At 41.7% G+C, this 18,407-nt stretch overlaps 1 protein-coding gene across 14 annotated transcripts in view; it reads left to right on the forward strand.

Moving 5' to 3' along the window:
* Nucleotides 1-15,057, forward strand: part of DCAF1 (DDB1 and CUL4 associated factor 1) — a 54,715-nt gene extending 39,658 nt beyond the window's left edge. For 3 of the 14 annotated variants that reach the window (XR_005930945.1, XR_005930944.1, XR_005930946.1), the window contains 2 exons: nucleotides 255-397; nucleotides 693-2,395. Coding sequence is in view for 8 of the 14 variants with exons in the window: in XM_030043905.2 (XP_029899765.1) it covers nucleotides 2,410-2,418; nucleotides 9,610-9,865; nucleotides 14,056-14,114 (324 nt within the window). In the remaining 6 variants the exon portion in view is untranslated. The other 11 variants (XM_041118693.1, XM_030043907.2, XM_041118694.1 and 8 more) reach the window with 8 other exon arrangements.
* The last annotated feature ends 3,350 nt before the right edge of the window (nucleotides 15,058-18,407 follow it).

Here is an 18,407-nt window from a genome sequence, read left to right on the forward strand (position 1 = left end):
CAGTCTGTGGGGAAATAGGCAGTTTCCTATTCTTCAGTCCTGCAGCAAGATCTTCCTCCTCTTCCTCCTTCATTTGCCACTGTTTTGATACACTCCTTCAGAGTTAGGCTTAGCTAAAATAAGATGGGTATCTGAGCTACTGGTACACATGCTGGACCATATTTTGGTTGTTAGCTTGCTTAATTCTTATTTATTTCCCTTTCTTGGCTGATTAGTATCCCCTGTTTCACTCAGTAATCTACTGTCTTCTCTAGTGAGGCAGACCGGGAATTTCAGAGGAAATGATGCAAAGGAAAGTGAACGTACTGATCTGACCTAGAAATGACATATAGCAGTTGCTACGGACTAGAAAAGGAGACTTCAGAAATACTAAGTGATCAGAAAAGCTAAAACTAAGGTAACTGCCTGACCACGGAGTAGACTCAAAACTGTGAAACTTAAGTCTGGACGATGTGATCTTCTGCGTGGGTTACAGGATTTTCAGTCTGTGCGTTTTTCCTCTATATTTTAGTTTTTCTTTCTATATTAGTTCTTTAAGGCCTATTTTTCTCTCTGTGGTACATGTGAATGATGTTGCATCCGTGAGGCTCAAGTAGTATTCTTAGTTATTGTCATGTTCAGAGAGATTTATAGCTTCAGGAGCAGATTACTTCACCTAGCTCCTATAAAGTGTGTTCTACTTCTTTTGCCAGAACTGAAGAACTGTTAATTATCCTGCAGTGCTTCTGGGCTATCGAAATGGTGATGGTAGGTGTGTAATTTGTCTTCTTGCATTGGTTTAGAAAATTCTAGGTGATGTGAAATGAAAGCTTTGGAGATAAGGCAATAAAGACTCAAAAGACAATCACCATTCTAACGTGGTTTAACCAAGATGGAGAATGTTTTTCCTCAGCTTTCTATGTGATCTTTGTGATCCCAATGTCTACTTCTATTTTAGGACTCTCCCCCTATCTGCCTGCAACAGCAATTCCACTGTACTTTTATTGCTGTTGGTTTGGTAGAGGTTTGTTTTCATGCGGCTACTTATTTGTTGGGGAAAAACCCCACAAACCTTAATCCGTACTGGCACATGTATTTGAGAACCACCAGACCATAGTGGTGCTTTGTCACTACAAGCTGCCTAGAATGATTTATGCCATCAGAGACCCTTAATTTTTCAGGAGCTGTTCCTGTAACATTTGAAGATATGGTTTGTTTTGAAATCTTGCTGGAGATTAAATGTTTACAGGATAATAGCTGGGAACAATTATTTTCAGACAAAAGTGTCAACTGATAATAATATACATGTGTTTATTGCACACCTTAATAGGAATCTTTGAACTTAGTTGCAGCCGGGGCGGCTAAGTAAAGAGTGATTTCCATCAAAGACCTATTTACATAACAGGCAGATCTTTTGAACAGGCATCCTCCAAAACAGATATTTCAAAAAATAATAAAAAAAGTTTTCCTAGTACCTGTACTTACCACGTTTTTAGATAGTAGCAAATAACTGTGACTGCTTCAGCCTATTTTGCTGTTTCAGAATCTAGTTTCACTAGCTGTCAGTGCAAACAGAGGAAATTCTTGGAAAGGCAAAAGTAATTGGAGTTTTCAGAAGGCCAGACTTAGTATTATGGATTAAAACAGTGTTCAGTGACACAAATCAAAGGATGACTTCCTCTCACCTAACACATCTTTCTAGAATTCCCAGAGTAGTTGGGGTCCAAGAAAATAAAAGCTGCCTCAGCTGTGATGAGAAATGTCAGTCAGAAGCTTGAGAAAATAAAGGAACAAATTCTTGTCCATAGAGGGAGAGTTCATTTACCTGCCAAATTTTGAAATTCCTTTACACACTGTTGTTTTTGTCATACAATTAAAGGAATGGGCTTATTTTTGTGAGTGAGAGTGTGAGATCAATGAGAGGAAGGAAGAGAAGCAGATTCAGAAACTGCACCTGGTTCTGGGTTCCTTATATTATTTCTGAGCCCTACAGCACAGAGAATATAATAGTCAAATTAGAACACATTTATCCCTAGCATTAAGGAGTATGTCAGCTGTGAAATGGTGACTTGCACATGCCTCAAAGAGGATAGTGACTGTGAAGTTAGATTGTGTATCATCAGGTACGTACAGTCATGTTAAAATGAAAACATTTCATAGGCAAAACCAGACTATTGGTCAAAAGAGTCCCAGCTGAACATGCCAATCCAACAGAGGCCCTGTTACTTTAAAGTTTTTGTTTATCTGTGTCATGGATGCTTTTTCATTCATCACAGGTAAGTAGTCATTGTTAGACAAGCTAAACCTACTGACATAGACTAAGAGAATAACTGCTTTTTTATTTCTTCACTCCATGTTTTGCCTCTGTGACATACTGTATGCTGTGTGCTGTTTCCTGTATTAAATCTGCACATACCTACATCTGCATAGAAGCCCATGGTAAGAGTCCTTGCTTGTTACATGTAGTAACTTCTGCACATTCCCAGGCTTCTACATTTTTAGCTCTGTGACCTCATTAATGGCTATAAAGAAGTAGAAATTCTAACACTGAAGTAGCCAAGAAGGTAAAAGTAGGTGCAGCCCTGTAATGGGAAGGAGATGAATACTTAGAATTAATTTAATGGTATGATAATAGGAAGTGAGTTTGGGCTTGCTAGCTGAGGGGAAGGATGGAGACTAGGTAGTCTAGGATGTAAAATTCCTTGACCCCCTAGAAGGACTGTTGGCTATATTTAAGCTTTTTCCACTGCCCGTTGTTCAGGGAGTGTTAAGAAGTGGGTGGGGGAGGATTTGGATAGAAACTCTTTCAGTGACTGAAAACCAGACATTGTCACTTTGTCACTCCTGAGAATTGCATAGCAAAGGATCAGAAGTACCAATATGCTACACAGATGCTTTGGAAGCGAAGAGAACAATTGTCAGAAGATATGACAAGGGGATTGTCTGTGGAGAAAGATAAATTACTGAAACAAGGAGAGACTTACTCCTGGAGTGAAACATTATTCAGTGAACTTGTATTTGAACAACGATCATATGTTGGTTTTTTATGAAAGCAAAGCCCATTCCCATGCTGCAAATAGGTAGTAATTAAGATAATACTGATAATTTTGAAGAGACCAGATTACTAAAAATGAGTTTGCTTCTCTCTAGGAGAAAGTTGGGGGAAGAGGGTGAAAGAGAGGGAGAAGTAAACTAGTAGGTGGTTTCTTGCAAAAGCAAATAAATTGACCAAAATAATGAGACTCTGGGAATTGTGAATTTCTTTACCAAACACCCTCCCCCCAAAACTAGAGAAAATAAACAGTTTATAGAAGCAGATGCTTACCAGCAGATGATTAGACTTGGCTACCAATAGCCAGAAGTAAATTAAATATGAGCTGAAAGATTTGAAAAAGTGGGAAAAGTTTCACTGGTGATTGATAACTGTTTTGCAGGTAGAGAAAAGGCAGCCTCATAAATGAAAATAAGAATAGTTAAAGTAGTACCATATAGCATGATTCAAACTGAGAGGTGCAATAGAGACTGTGTTTTCAGAGGAAGAGACTGTTGCTGGAAAGCATCTGCAGGTGGGAGGTATTGACTTGGAATTGATGATAGGCGGTGAGCATGGGGCTGGGGAAGGAGCAGCTGTGAGATGATGACAGCTGAACGGTTCATAGAGCAGTAACGGAGGAAGTTGGGCAGAAAACTATTGATGTAAATACTTGTTTTGGACTGTGAATCAATGCCTAGTAGAGGAAGAAAAAGTGAAAGAGGTGTTATATGAAAAGGTGAACCTTTTTGTAACAGCTGAAACCATGTCAAATAAGCAAAAAATCAGTCACCTGTAAATTTAAAAACTGAGTTAAGGTTTCCAAACCTAATATCAACAATCAAAAAAGACCTGTGGGATCTTCTCTTGGCAGCTAACAGCCAGCCTAGTGTAAATTTGAGAGATTATGTAATCTGCAGTTGAGGAGTCTTAAATTCTGTTCATCTGGTGATACAAAATTTTTGGATTCAAGAAATGTAAGAAAACTCCATAAAGAGTCTTAAGAGTACTTATAAAGCAAGCTGGTATATTTTTATATACTGCAGATCTGCAGTGCTGTAAGCCATACTTCCTGAAAGCACTTTGTACATACACTGATTTAATGTTAAAATACAGTGCAGAAATATGTTAAAATCAAAGTTCTGCCTAGTTAACATGTATTTTGCATCAGAGTTTGAATAAGTGAAGTCTGGGGTTTTCCTGAGTCTTTGAATGTTTTCTGAGAGATGAACACTGGTGAATATGTTAAGTATCAATAACCTGTACTGCCCAAAAAGACAAATTTTGTGAATTTTCTATGTGGAAAATGAATGGGTAAAGGGGAACAGTAAGAAAGTCTATGATGATGATGAAAGTCTATGAAGTGCGTGCAAATGTGCATCAAAGAACAGTATGGAAGAAAATACATAATGCTTGAACAAGAGCAAAGGCAATTTACTAAGCTCTGAACAAGCTGTAAATACTGGCAACATGAAGAATTAGGTCAAGTGGTTTTTTGTTACAGTGCTGCCACCCCTATATATGCTATTCCTTTAGGAGATGTTTAGTTTTTTCCTTTGTAGTTACAAATGATAAATTAATTGAACCAAATCTACTTGGCTTTTTGAATCTTTACGTAAAACTGCAAACTAGTAGTAGAGTTAAGTTACCAGTAATTTGCTTTGAGATGATCTTGAGATAATCCTTTGCTATGTAATCAACTTTTCTGATTCTGTAAGTTAACGTCCAGCTTTTCTTGTACATTTCTGTAAATCTGCCTGTATGCAGGCATGTTAAAAAGCTGACGTGAATCACTTTTGCTTTCTTAATCATCCTCAAAGTAGTTCCAGAGTCACAGACTGTGTGTTGAAGCTATTTATGTGTTACTGTGTAAGTGAATTAGTGGATTTTGGTGACTTAGAGAAATCTCTCAACACTCACTAAGACGCACACTTAAATTAATTGTCCCATTTTGCAGTCTTACTCTAGAAGAACTGATAGTTCCTGCATCCTTTATACTTGTCTAAAGTATATAACTGATACTATACATTACTGACTTACATTCTTAAGACTTTTTGAGTTAACTGTTACAATCCCTTTCTATGGATGGGCTTTTTCAGCCTAACCTAGGCTAGTAGTTGAGTCAAATTAACTCTTTAGTTGAGTTAAACAATTTCTAAGTTAAACAGGGGCCTGTCCCTGTGTGGACATCCTGTGTACATCTGTGGATAGCTATTCCACACTGAAGCTGCAGCCTCCCTCTTTGCTATCCCCTTTAATTATAACTGGGGTTTTGTTTTGTTGTCTTGTTCACTTTAAATTGTCAGCTTTGTCTTTTGTTCATTGCCTTATTTTTGCAGCCTTTTTGCTTTAACTGGGGTGAGTCAGCACCGTAAGTATTTATGCAGAGAAGTGGGGCCAGGAAGCCATTTTGTCTATGAAACAGGGTGGGTGTTTTCTAGATTAAAATTCCTTTATTATAATTGCGATGCTGTGTTTCTGAAGAGCAGAAAGAGTTGTTCATCCAGGTATGTTGATACTATAATGACCTCTGCATTGCAGCCATTATGTAGTGACATCTGTGTATGCTGGAGATTAAGAGTAATACTGGTATGGTATTGTGAAGATAACACAGAAAACCCCTAGTATTTGTGTTCACTATCATATATTATATGATAATGAAATTAATGCCTATCTATATAATACGTAATTACAAAATTGAGTTTCATTAGGTGTCAATGGGTACTCTACTTTTAAACTGTTCTATTCTTGGCATCTATCAAGGTCAAGCTCCCTTAAGTTAATCCTAAGGTTAGGTACCTACAAGCAATCAATATACCTGAATCACCATGCAACTAAAATGGGTAGCAATGTGACAACCTTAACTCAAAAGCTGGGCTCCATCATGTCCCTCTGAGTGTTGCCTGCTCTATTTAAAAGGGAGAATTAGTTTTTTTTTTTTTCTTTTTTTTTCCTCCATCATAGCCTCAGGTTGGGATTGTTTGTAATCTTTCATGAATTACATTGGAAGCTAGGGGTTTGGTCTGGCTGTATTGTAATAATAGTGCACCTGGCTGTAAAGCAGGCACGCAGAAATATCAGGCAGTGAGTCAGAGTGCTGATAGTGAGGTAAAATGTTTTACAGAGGGAAGGTTACGAGATGGTCAGTTTGTGATTCTACTATACTACCCTTGTGCCTCCTGTAAAGATAACTGGTAGCTGTGAAGTGGCTTCTGTTGGAGAGGGAAGAGAATATCCTCTAAGGAAGGAGAGGAGGAATGCGAGGACTCCATGAACGGTTCAAGTTCTGATCTAAGCAGCTTTTACAGAGAACAGCCCAAATAGAAGAATATCTTTAGGCATCTAAAGGAGTTAGTGATGGCTAAAACAGTTCCCTGATACTGTTTCAGTCATACAGAGTGTTTTAGTCTATGGGTTCTGTGGATCAGTTAACTCCAATGAGGAAGATAAGCACAGGTGCATGCTTGTTTTGCATAGATGTGCATGCTGGTTCTTTTTTCTAGCAGCACCTGTGTCATTGCCCAAAGCTCTTGGGACCTACCAATGAGTAGGTAGGAGCTTGCTTTTGCAGGTTTTTCCTTCGCAAATCCAAATCTGGTTTGGAATAATTGTTCTGCCCATCTTCCCTTGTGACGTTGCACAAGGATTTTTTTCACTGCTCTTACTCAGTATGCTTGCATGAGTCACTGGGGAAGGCATGCCATTTTTTTATCTGTATATGGATTCCATATGTGAGACAGTTGTGGTATCTGATGAGGATACAGCCTAGATACCCATTAACAGACTGGATATCACTTACATATGATGGTGTTAGGTGTGAGGAAACACCAGGTGGAGTCTTTCTCAGCTATATGTCCCACAGATTGGTTTTGGGTGCAGAAGCTCAGTGTGCTTTCCTAAAAGAGATCTCACCAAATATATGCAAGCCTTGTGTTTCTAGACTGGAGTATTGCAGTGTGCCTGCAGAGGTTTGTGTTTGGAGATTGTGCAGAAGCTATTGCAGAATTAATTTGCCTGTTACTTAGCAGAAGCATCACATTTTCCAGGATCCTGTTTGTGTTCTTTAAAACATGACAAGGTACAGGTTTTTCACTACGTAAAGATCACTCTTCTTGAACTGTGTTCTGTGTCACTCATTCAGCTCGGTAAGGACGTGCGTGCATGTTGATCTCTCTGTCACGTGCACACGTGGCTTCTTATAGTGTGGTTTTCACACTGTTTTCTGGTTTACCAAGGACAAGTATAATTTAGACCTCATCTTACTGTTCTTAGGTGGTTTTTAAATAAGTGTGGCCTGATTTTAATTGCCTACTTCAGATTAAGTTATTTAAACTGGAAAGGTGGAAACATTGATTTCAGTTCTCTAGTATTCTGTTGCTATTGGTATTTTTACAAAGGATTTTTTCGTCACTGGTTGGCATAATCCTTCAAAATTATTTTGCAGCTAAACATACACCCTTTCTGTGTAATTTGGCACTTATTCTTGTCAGCCAGAAGAAATCTTTAGCTTTATACAACTGTACTTCACTTCATCTTATATTTGAAGGACGCTATTGCTATATATGCCTTGCTTTAAGCTTGAGTGAAAATGTTGATAAAATGGTATTTCAGTTTCCAATAAATACATTAAATGTGAAACATAATCAAATTCAGTAGTTTAGACATTGTCTTTTAAGTCATTGTGGGCTAGATATTTAGGAAAAAAATGCTTTCATGAATTCCACAGATGTGGAAACTAGGAGGGTACCTAACTCATTTCAGAATCCTTTAGGTTTCAATTACACAGACTCTAAATATTAATCTCATAGACAATACACTTTTTCCCTAATGTCTACAGTTGTGCCTCTGTCTCCAGACACTGAAAAACCTGGCTTAATTTTTCCAAGCTTTTAAAATAAATTGATCTCCTCCTTTCCAGCTTCAGAGTTGTTTAGAGACTGAAAAAGGAAAATAAACTCTCCTGCCTTTTCAGTTTTTAATCAGTTTTTCAATTCTGAATAGAGTAATAAAGTTTAAGACATTGGTCTCTCTGTAGATACTGCATAGAACAAAAGTAAAAGTTATTAAGGCAAAAGCTTTTATATTCCATTCAATATATTTTATGGAAAATTATGCTCAATATTGCACTGCAGTGTAAAACTGTGAACTACAAGTAGAATATTCCTCTCCCAGTGTGTATACAATTCAAAAAGCAATGTCCATTGATTTGAGGACTCATTGACTCAAAGTAAAGTTTGTAATTGCCTAAAATAAGCATAGGCTTTAATACACATTGTTTAGATTTTATAGTTAATATGAGCTCTTTCAGAAAGAAAACTATGTAGCAAACCAATGTTTTTATACTGTAATCTCCATTTAAATAACACAGCACTTCTGGTCAGTAGAGGAGACTTGGCTGCCTTTCGCAAGTGAAGAAACAATAAAATCTGCCCAGGCTTTTTGGCATTCCTTGTTTCTTTTGCCTAGGACAGATGTTGGGTTTGTGTGGGTGTGGTGGATTTTTTTTATAGCACTGACTGAAGAAAAAGTAGGTTGGGGACATGACAGTAAGGTCTTTTTCCTCTGTCCTTTTAGATCTGAAAATGCAGCAGTCTAAACAGCACAGTGTTAGTGTGGTAAGCTTGAGGACCAAACTAACCCTTGAAGTGGGTTGTTAAATATCTATCTTAACGGCTTCATGATTTTGCAAAATGTGTTCCCTCCCAAAACAAAGGGGCAATTAAGACTGAACTGCTTGAGAGCTGCCTTCCTGCCACATGAGAGCATTCTGTCAGGGAAAAAGGGTGTGACTCTGAGGAGATGTGCAGGTATATATTGAACCCTTTCTTTGAGTCTTGGAGAATTCCTGGACCTTGGCTTGTGATGGCACTTTTTGGCCTCTCGTTTGTCTGGAAGAACAATAAGACTGTAACAGCTTTTTCCCGCTCAGTTTTATCTGCTAGATGCAGACTTCTGGATTTGATCTGTACAATGAGGAATTCAGTTGCTTTATTGAATGCAAATTCTTATGGTTTGATAGAGAAGGATCTTGATCCACAGGTAAATGCCAAAGATGAGACTTCTGAGCTGCTTTAAACAGTACTATCATCTGAAGCTGAGTGATTGAGGGATTGGTTTAGGCTAATAGTATCTTTTCCTACATTCTACATCTCATCTAAATCAGGAATGACTGAGAGACTGAATGTGCATGCTGTTTGATGCAATGTAGAGGTTTTGGTCCAATTGAAACTAAAGCAGTTTGTATAAAACTAGCAACAAAGCCATGGATTAACGGGTCTTATTGCATGTCCTTATCAAGAGTGCATTGTGGTGACGTGTTGATGGCCAGTATTGGAGAGGAGCTTGAGCCAATGGTACCTGTGTTGCACCAGCATTTTGCAGATAAGACTTTGCAGGCCTGCAAATGATCTAGCATGTGTCATGTTCTGTAGTTGTAGAGAGAAAGTGTTTATATGGGTGATGGGAAGGTGATGTTTATAATGTGTGATGTCTGGATATGGGGAGAAGTGAAAACTATAGGTATGTTTTCTTCAATTATTCTTACTCCATTTTACATTTGTTTTAATGTCTGCAATGGACTATTTTTGCTGTCTTTATAGGAGGAAGAAGAGCAAGAGGAAGAAGATGATGATGAAGATGATGATGATACAGATGACCTTGATGAACTAGATACAGACCAGCTGCTGGAGGCTGAGCTGGAGGAGGATGAGAACAATGAGAATGCTGGTGAGGATGGAGAAAATGACTTTTCCCCCTCCGATGATGAGGAGCTTGCCAACCTCCTGGAAGAGGGAGATGACGGTGAAGATGAAGATTCTGATGCTGATGAGGAAGTTGAGCTGATTCTTGGAGACAGTAAGTGTGTGCTCAGCTTGGTAACCACAGGTGACCTTGTCCTCTGTTTAATGTCCTGACAAATATGCAACATCTAAATCTTCCCTGAAATGACTTAGCTGACTTCCCCCCTAACTGATATGACAGGCAGAAATCATCATGCTTGTTCACCCATGGCCTCTCAAAGTAATCTGTTGGTAAAAACAGCTCTTATCTGAGAGAACAACTGTGAGTTCTGGAAAGGAAGGTATCTCCTTTCTTCAAGTGCTCCCAGAGAGCTTGGCAGGCCAAGAAACTCCATGTGAAGAAGCCTTGTCTGATTGCTTGCCTGTCCTGCCTTTCAGGGGGACGCTGGCTGAACTGTTACCTCACCTGTCTTCTCTGCCTTATTTGCACCTGTAAGGACAGAGAAGCATTTTTGGTCCTTGGTGCTATTCCTTCTCTTTTGTAATTGCTTAAAGTGCAAAACCAACATGGCATTTCTGACTTCACTTCCTTTTTTAGACTGTTCTGAAGCTAACATAACTTTTGGGATAAAATTTAAATTGTTCTCTTTTTCTGGCATTCCACAGATACAGAGATTTGAAAAGTTAACAGAGAGAGAGAGAGAGAGTGTGTGTGTGTGTATTAAGAAAGAAAGGTCTGAACTTTTTATGTAGCAATTCAATTTGGAAAAAGGCTTCACAGGAAAGAGAAGGTGAGTAGGGTAGCATCAGGCTTGGGATTTGTGACACCAGATTTTGTTCCCTTTTTTGCAGCACAATTTTCAAGTATGCACGGCCAAGTCACTCTAGTTCTTTTTAATTTCCAAGCTGTAAAATGGGGATAATGTAGTTAACTTGAGTTAAAACATTGGTAAGGATGAGTAATTACAGTGTGTATGGTGGTTGAAGTCCTGCAGTGATAGGAGATTAATGTGAGACCTGAGGTGGGAATCAATCTTCTCTGTCAGTGCTGGAGGATTCGGCATGCCAGGTGTGTTTTGGCACTAATGTGGCTGGCAGACTCATTCACGTCCCTCTTTTCTGTTAGAATGTAGCTCAGTTGTTTTTAAGGATGTGGCCACATGAGATTGCCAGAGTTACTCTGTGGGGTCAGTCTGCTGTTCTCTTGAAGGTAGTAGGTATAAAATGTAGGGCCACATAGGACATTTACATAGGTCAAATTCATTAATAGCATATTGCAGTTCAGTGTTTTGGGATTGTGGATAACTACTGCCTGTCCCAGGAGCTGGCAGGACCTTCTTGACACAACTCCACTTCTGTTTCCTCAGGGGGTGCAGGGCCAGAAGCTATTAAGAGAGCACCCAGAGTGCTATAACTTGAATTGTCCAAGGGGCAGAATGGAGGGGAAGTTCAGGTCATTTCAATAACTATTCCTGTAACAGCTAGGTGCTACTTGATAGTTATTTCAAGTGCGCTCTGTAGAGCACTATGTATTACGAAAGGGCCACATCTGTACACCATTTATGGATAGAACCACTTGATCAGAACTTTGATCTGGTATTGCTGTGGAGCTGCAGCCAGCCCCTCCTGTGGCTGTTCGGTTGCTTAGCAGCATCTTTGGGAAATTAAAGCAGGGAGTGCAGCTCTGCCAGGCTGATGTATGCATGGTCCTTGCACAGGGTTTAATGAGTGGGGTTCTGTGGCTGCTTCTCTGACTTCAACTTCATCTGGCTTGCTTTTGTTTCTCATCCAGCAAGAGCAATTAAAATTTCCCTCTCCTTTGCTTATGTTGTACTCCAGAATTAAAAGTTGTAAAGGCACTGACACTGTTGCAAAGTACAGATCTGAGGCATGGTGGTGTATTTAGAGTGCTTCCTATTGCAGACCCTTGCTGTATTTTGGATGAACCTCCATGACATACAGTGGGTGTACTTAAAAAAAAAAAAAAAAAAAAAAAATTCAAGGAACAGTTCATAGAGTCATATCGTAGGATGGTTTGGGTTGGAAGGGACCTTCAAGATCATCTAGTTCCAGCCCCCAGCCATGGGCAGGGACACCTTCCACTAGACCAGGTTGCTCAAAGCCCCATCCAACCTGGCCTTGAACACTTCCAGGGATGGGGCATCCACAGCTTCTCTGGGCAAGCTGTTCCAGTGCCTCACCATCCTCACAGTGAAGAACTTTTTGTTTACATCTAATCTAAATCTACCCTCTTTCAGTTTAAAGCCATTACCCCTTGTCCTGTCACTACGTGCCCTTGTAAAAAAATCCCTCTCCAGCTTTCCTGTAGGCCTCCTTTAGGTACTGGAAGGCTGCTATAAGGTCTCCCTGGAGCCTTCTCTTCTCCAGGCTGAACAACCTCAACTCTTGCAGCCTGTCTTCATAGGGGAGGTGCTCCAGCCCTCTGATCATCTTTGTGGCCCTCCTCTGGACTCGCTTCAACAGGTCCATGTCCAGTTGAAACAGGGGAGTGAGTGGCTTTGGTTCTTTGTGCTTTAGAGAAGGCTTTATTTCCTTTTCAGGAATAATCCACGGAGAACCTTTAAGTATAAATTTGTCTTCCTCGTCCTTTGTCACCACCTTGGGGAGGGTAGATCTGTTTGTCTTGTCCAAAGTAGTTTATGCATTGTGCAGATCTTTCAAGAGCTTGTTCCTGGGCCAATGGGGTGCCCTTTTTGAAATGCACATGTGATATAGGATGGAAGAAATATATGGAATTCTTACCAGCAGCATGGCTGACTCTTGTTTCCTCCTTTCTTCTGTAATTGAAAATGGCAGCTTCCAGGCAGGTCTATAAGCTTCTGCCAAGCAGTTAACTGCAATTAGGTTTACTTATAGACATGGAGCTCAAAATTGGAAGGCGATGTGGTGAACTGGAGAATACAGAGTTAGGAGATCCCTTTTCAAAGCTTTCCTCTGGTGTTTTAAAAAAAAAACAACCAACAAACCAACAACTTTTTCAGCTTCTCTCTTTCTCCAGAGTTTCTGGATTGTTATCTCGCTTGTGCTTCTTTCCCTCTTACTGCATAAGTGTAGCTACTGCAGCACTGGCTGGTGTTTTCCAACTACCCTTACATGGCTGTAGCTGTTCTGGGAGCACTGATGACCCTTCAGCTTAGGCTCCGTACACAGTGGAAAGGCAGCTGGCTAATCTTTGGGGAGGAGGGTTGGGGGAAAGGGTTTGTGCCCTCTGCTGCTTGCTTGTGATTCTTTTTTTTCCTAAGGAAAGCATCTGAGAAGGGGTGAACCTTCCAGAAGGCCTTGCTTACCTTGACAGGCATTTTAGAGATCCAGTATAACTGAGATGGCTAAGAGGAAGTCTTGGTGTCTTTTTTTTTTTTTTTTTAAACTATTTTTAACACCTAGTTAACTGCAGCATCCAATGAATTCACATAAGAAAAAGAGCCATCGTCACCTCTAAGGTAAGGCAGGAGACCTCTTGCTGCCAGAGCTGCTACCACTTCCCTCTTGCACAACTGAGGGTGGAGAGATCTTATGTTTTAAGATAAAAAGCAAGTGTGTGTGTGCGTGTGTGTGTGTGTGACTGCTGCTGGCAAATCTTTTCATGTCTTCATTCTGTACCACAATGAAGAAAACCAGGAAAAGCACAATTTTCAGGTCATCTTTAACACGTGCTATGTAGTTAAATTCATTAGAGAAACCTTTGGGTTGCTAGAGGAAGTGAATGTATGGATTGCTTCCGCCTCACTCGGGAGGTCTCCTGCTGTGCTGTGCAGAGGGGAGTGATAGGCCAATAAGAACCTAGTACTGAGAAAGTCTGGGTCTAACTGCGTAATGAATTAGCCCCATGCACGTTATACAGAGGCCGTATTTCACCACATCAGGTTGGTGGAACTGTCAAGCTTGCTTTCAAATACCAGCTGTGCAGAACGACTGCCAGATCTGTCCAGCCCCAGCATGAAGAGCTATTGCACTTGTGCAGGCAGCTCATGGGCAAGTAACTTACTGCTGGTGTCCTTCTCTCCATCTTGTTATGGGAAAAAATATGCCAGCTAATAGAAACTGCTCTCCTCTTGACCCTCTGTTTTAACTAGGGAAAGAAAGCTCTGGTGCATATTTGCTAACTGCTTTTGATTGATTTGAAATGCACTAATGGTGCTAGCCGCCTCCATCATTGTTAGGGAGTTGCTGGTCTCAAGCAGGTGGTGGCCATCTCTTGTAACTATGAATGCGTTGCCTTGCTTAGCAGCCCTGACAGCTGTGTTCTTCCACAAACCAAACATAACCTACATGTCTCCTTTTCAGCCGACAGCTCAGATAACTCTGACTTGGAGGACGACATAATCCTGTCTCTGAATGAGTGAGGAGTGACTGCCAGACGGGGTGTTGGCAGCAGGAGACGCTCCCTTCCCAGCAGAAGACCGGAGACCAAATAGGAAACCGATTCTGAGCACCCCAACCCTTTTTTCTCCTGGGAAAACCTGAGGAACTCTAGCCCATCCGCTGTGTTGGTTTGAGTCAGTTTGAGGCTCGGGGCTAAGTCCGAGGCTCTACAATAAAGAGACCTGGGGTTAGGCCTCTTTTCTCTCTGCCTTTTTTTTTTATTTTTTATTTTAGGCTGAGATGACTCTCCTCTTCAAAGAAACTTCTGAAGATATTTCACAATATATTTTCTTTGTATAAAGTTCTTTCCTAAAGAACAGAAATAGTTTTTTATAAAAAAAAAAAAAAAAAAAAAGGCAGGTGTTCTAGTAAAGAGGGGATGAACTTTGTATTCCTGTAGTACCTTGTTACCATGGGGTAGGTTCGGGGGAGAAAAATTGTTTAAAATTAAAAGAAGAGGCATTTTTATGCAACTACTAAGTGAAATAAGAGGATCATGGTTTCTAATATTGTTGAGGAGTGAGAATATTTTTATTTTAAATATGATTTTATTTTTAAAAAACAAAGCAATGGGTGTTAACACCTGCTAGTGCGCCAGTGTGTTTCAGATGTTTTTGTCCTCCAGGGAAGAGCCTTGGGGGTGTTTGGTAACTGAACGTACAGGCTGTTTAAAGCGGAGATTCTCGCTGTGGTACCAGCTGTAATGGGAGGCTGAAATCCTGGCTTGGCCTAGTCAGAGCCTGGTATTCCTGAAGACATGGGGATCTGGGATTGAAGTTTGAGCCCTCTTTCTCCCCTCTGCCCTTTGTGGTTCAAGTTTTTTAATCTTTTTTTTTTTTTTTCCCCCTCCCTCTGTGTGGAAACTGCAAATTGAAGGCCTTTTTCTTTAATGTAAAGTGTATTTATTAAAAAATTAAATACAAATCCTGTCTCTGTTTATGGCTGTGAATTGTAGCCATGCATTCCTCTGCCACTCGTGCAGAAGTGGTGCTCTGTGCACCTGAGGGGCTCAGCCAGCGAGCAGCTAGGTGTAACTAGTGGCCTGCTGCAATAAGGAAGGGCAAAGTAAACAAGGGGTGAGATTTGCGAGTGCAGGCTCCACTCGCTGTCCCAGTCCACAGGGACTCCCAGAGCTGCACAGCGGACATTTCACCATGCCTGTGGGTTCAAATCTGATTTGTTGGTTTGCCTGACAGCCTTGATTTCTCAGTGGGGTTGTGGGCAGCGTGGCACCGCATCCTCACTGTGCTGTGTGGGAGCTGGAAGGTGCTGCTAATGCCAGGCTGTGATTTTGTTTAAAGATGATGCACCAGAATATCCACTCTGCGGTTCAGCTACAGGAAGCATGGTGAGCTGCAGGGAACTCTCACCACCTTGCCAGTGTGTGTCAGAAGGCGGGAGCAGCATTGGTTCTCCTCATCCATGTGTGGTTTGGCATTATGTACGCTGCCTTCTGGCTATACTGGCAGAGGGCAAATTAGGTGCTCCTGTTTGTACATGACAAGAGGCCCTGCCCTTAGAAGGGGCTGAAAAAAATTGCAGTTGAGTGTTTGATTTCACTGTACAGCACACAACTGCACAGCTTAGTTCTTGTGCGTCAGACCTGCAAGGTAAGTGTGCTCATCGCTTGCTTGGACAAGGCCACTAAATGTGCTATTTATTCCCAGGTGTTCAGATGATAACATCCACTCAACTTTTTACCCTTTCTCTGTTTTGGCCACTTCTTTCAGAATAGGGTTTGAGGCAGAACAGGGAGCTGGAGGCTTCTCACTACTTGACACAACAGCAAGTTTTCCACCAAGACCTGTGCCCATTTCAACTAAGGCTCAAGGTTTCATTGCTTGAAGAGGAAGGATTTTCTTTTTAACCAAGAGAAGCAATAGCTTTTCTTCCCTCCAGCATTGCATCTACTTAATGTACTTACCCAGGGCTGCTTGTTAATAATTAAAAAGAAAGGTTCTGCTGCAACTTATAATGGATAATTGTACCCTACGGAGTCGATAAAGACAAGCGAGTTGCGATTACTACAGCATTTAAGACCAGCAATTGGAGCAGCATTCTGATTAAATGAGGGGATTGAAAATCAGATATGCCATCCAACAGCTGTGGAAACCAGCCTCTGCCTTATCAAAAACATCTTAAGCAACTTTACCTTAGAAAATGTGCTGCTCAGGAGGAGGGGAAAAAAAAAAAAATAAAGTGTGTACTCAGCTACTAAAAACAGAGAGATCCTGTGCCAGATGATGCCCGTATCTTGTTCTGGCATTATACTACAGCTATAATTGGCTGCATCTGTTGCTGTTTTGGGCCTGGCTATCTTGGAGAAATTTACCAACTAGTTTTGTGAGACAGAACCGAAACGTCTAGGATGGAGCTCCTATTTATATTATAAACTGGGCCACTGTAAGTATATATGCCATCCCTCCCTCCCACACCTATCCCAACTTCATTGAACAGAGCCAAAGGGAGCGTGCTCGGGCCTTAGCCTGTGGCTAAGGAGGCAGGGCTCGGCTCCTGCAGCTCACCCACCAAAACCTGCTGAAGCAGCCCCGGCTGCCTGTCCTGGGCAGACTCTCAGCCTCTCCTTTCCGCTTGCTTATTGCAAAGCTGCTGAAGTTAAATACACAAGCGTGGGGGAGGCTGCCTGCTCCCCCCCCCCGCCCCGTGCTACCTCCTTTGTTCTTGCGGGGCATCACTGAAGAGTGCTGGGGAATAGGGTGACTAACAGGCTGGGTGAAAAATGGGGATACAGAATTGAGGACTGGCCGGGATTTGTTTGTTTTTGTCAGGCCATAATTCTCCAACTACTTGGGATGGGGGGAAATCTCAGAGGAGTTTGGAAAATCACCTCTTCCCTTGGCATTGTGATTTAATCTATTTAAAAGCATTGTGTTTGGAAAAAGTCCTGTAATCTTCCTGAATACACACAGCACGTTGCTGATGTGATGCCATACAGTATTTCTTCTCCTATGCAGACATTACAGACCTCGGCTTAGGGGGTGGAAGGGGCTTTCAAATATCCTGCCAGCTGGCAAAGACGTATACCTACCTCTGCAATCGAGGGGAGCCTTTGCAGGAAGGATGCTGCCTTTCCTCCCATGATGTGAGCAGAGAGTAGCCCAGCACCAGCCTGTGCCCTCATATCGCCATGGTCCTCCTCACTGTGTAACCAGACCGTACCTGCTTAGCCCCTTTGGCACACTGCAATGCAGTTCCATGGAGTACAGGCTGTGTAACCATCGTGCCAGCACGCTGGGCGGTTGTACGCATATCCCTGCAGTGCGGCGCCTCAAAAAGAATCTCATCTAGGCCAGGGCTTGGAGAGCAGGGTAGAAACCTCAGGGCTGGTCAGTAGTTTAACCTGCATGTTAGCAAATGGTAATAATCAAGGTATCATCGGCTCATCAGCACTGGTCATATGCACATGCTGGGCACCTGGCACAGCCTAGGGCTAGCCCTCTTGTCCATGTTTCTGTTGGAAAGACAGCCAGCAACTGATGTTAAAAAGAAGAGACTTTGTAAGACAGACTCTGTACTGAATGTGTGTTCAAAAAAAGAAAAAAAAAAAACAGAGCAACTCAGTCTAAACACTAATGCTCTCAGATCACCCAATCCACCATCTCACACCCTGGTCCCGCTTTGTGTTTCAGATCACGCTCAAAGAGACAGAGACCATTACCCTGTTGCAATTACCTTCCTGCCACTGCTGTACCGGGCTGAGAGACCCCCTCCCCTCCAGCACTGTTCTACCCACCAACTTCCAACATCACCGAGTGTCTTAGGCCGCCTAACTAGGGCCGTGGTCTTCCTCCCCAATCCCCCCGCCGCCATGTATTTTCTCCCCAGAACTGCATCCCATCCCAATTTACGGGCCAAGTCTTGCAAGCTGTAAGATACAGGTGTAGCGTTATTTTTCAGGCCCGTTTCTCTTGAAACCAGCCTGGATGCGTGTGTGAGGGGATGGGATGGCACGCAGGACTACAGGACGGGGGCCTTTGGCCTCAGCACCATCTGGCTGTTCAAGCAATAGCTGTGGCTCACTCGCATGCTGGGGAGCTGGGAAGGCTCAGGTCATCAGGTTAGAGGGCTGATACTGCTTCTCTCCCAGGTGTTTTTTCCTTAAGCTCTCCCACTTCTCATTTATACCTGTTAATTTGTTTGTAGGAGGGAGATTTGTTGGTCCTCCATTCATGCACGTGTGCTCACAACCATCAGCCACTTCACCGGGAAGAGAAATGCCATCGTTAAAAATCTTATCCAGCCCAAAGCGTGAC

Source organism: Aquila chrysaetos, chromosome 20, assembly GCF_900496995.4.
Source record: "Aquila chrysaetos chrysaetos chromosome 20, bAquChr1.4, whole genome shotgun sequence".
In the NCBI taxonomy this organism is placed as follows: Eukaryota; Metazoa; Chordata; class Aves; order Accipitriformes; family Accipitridae; genus Aquila; species Aquila chrysaetos.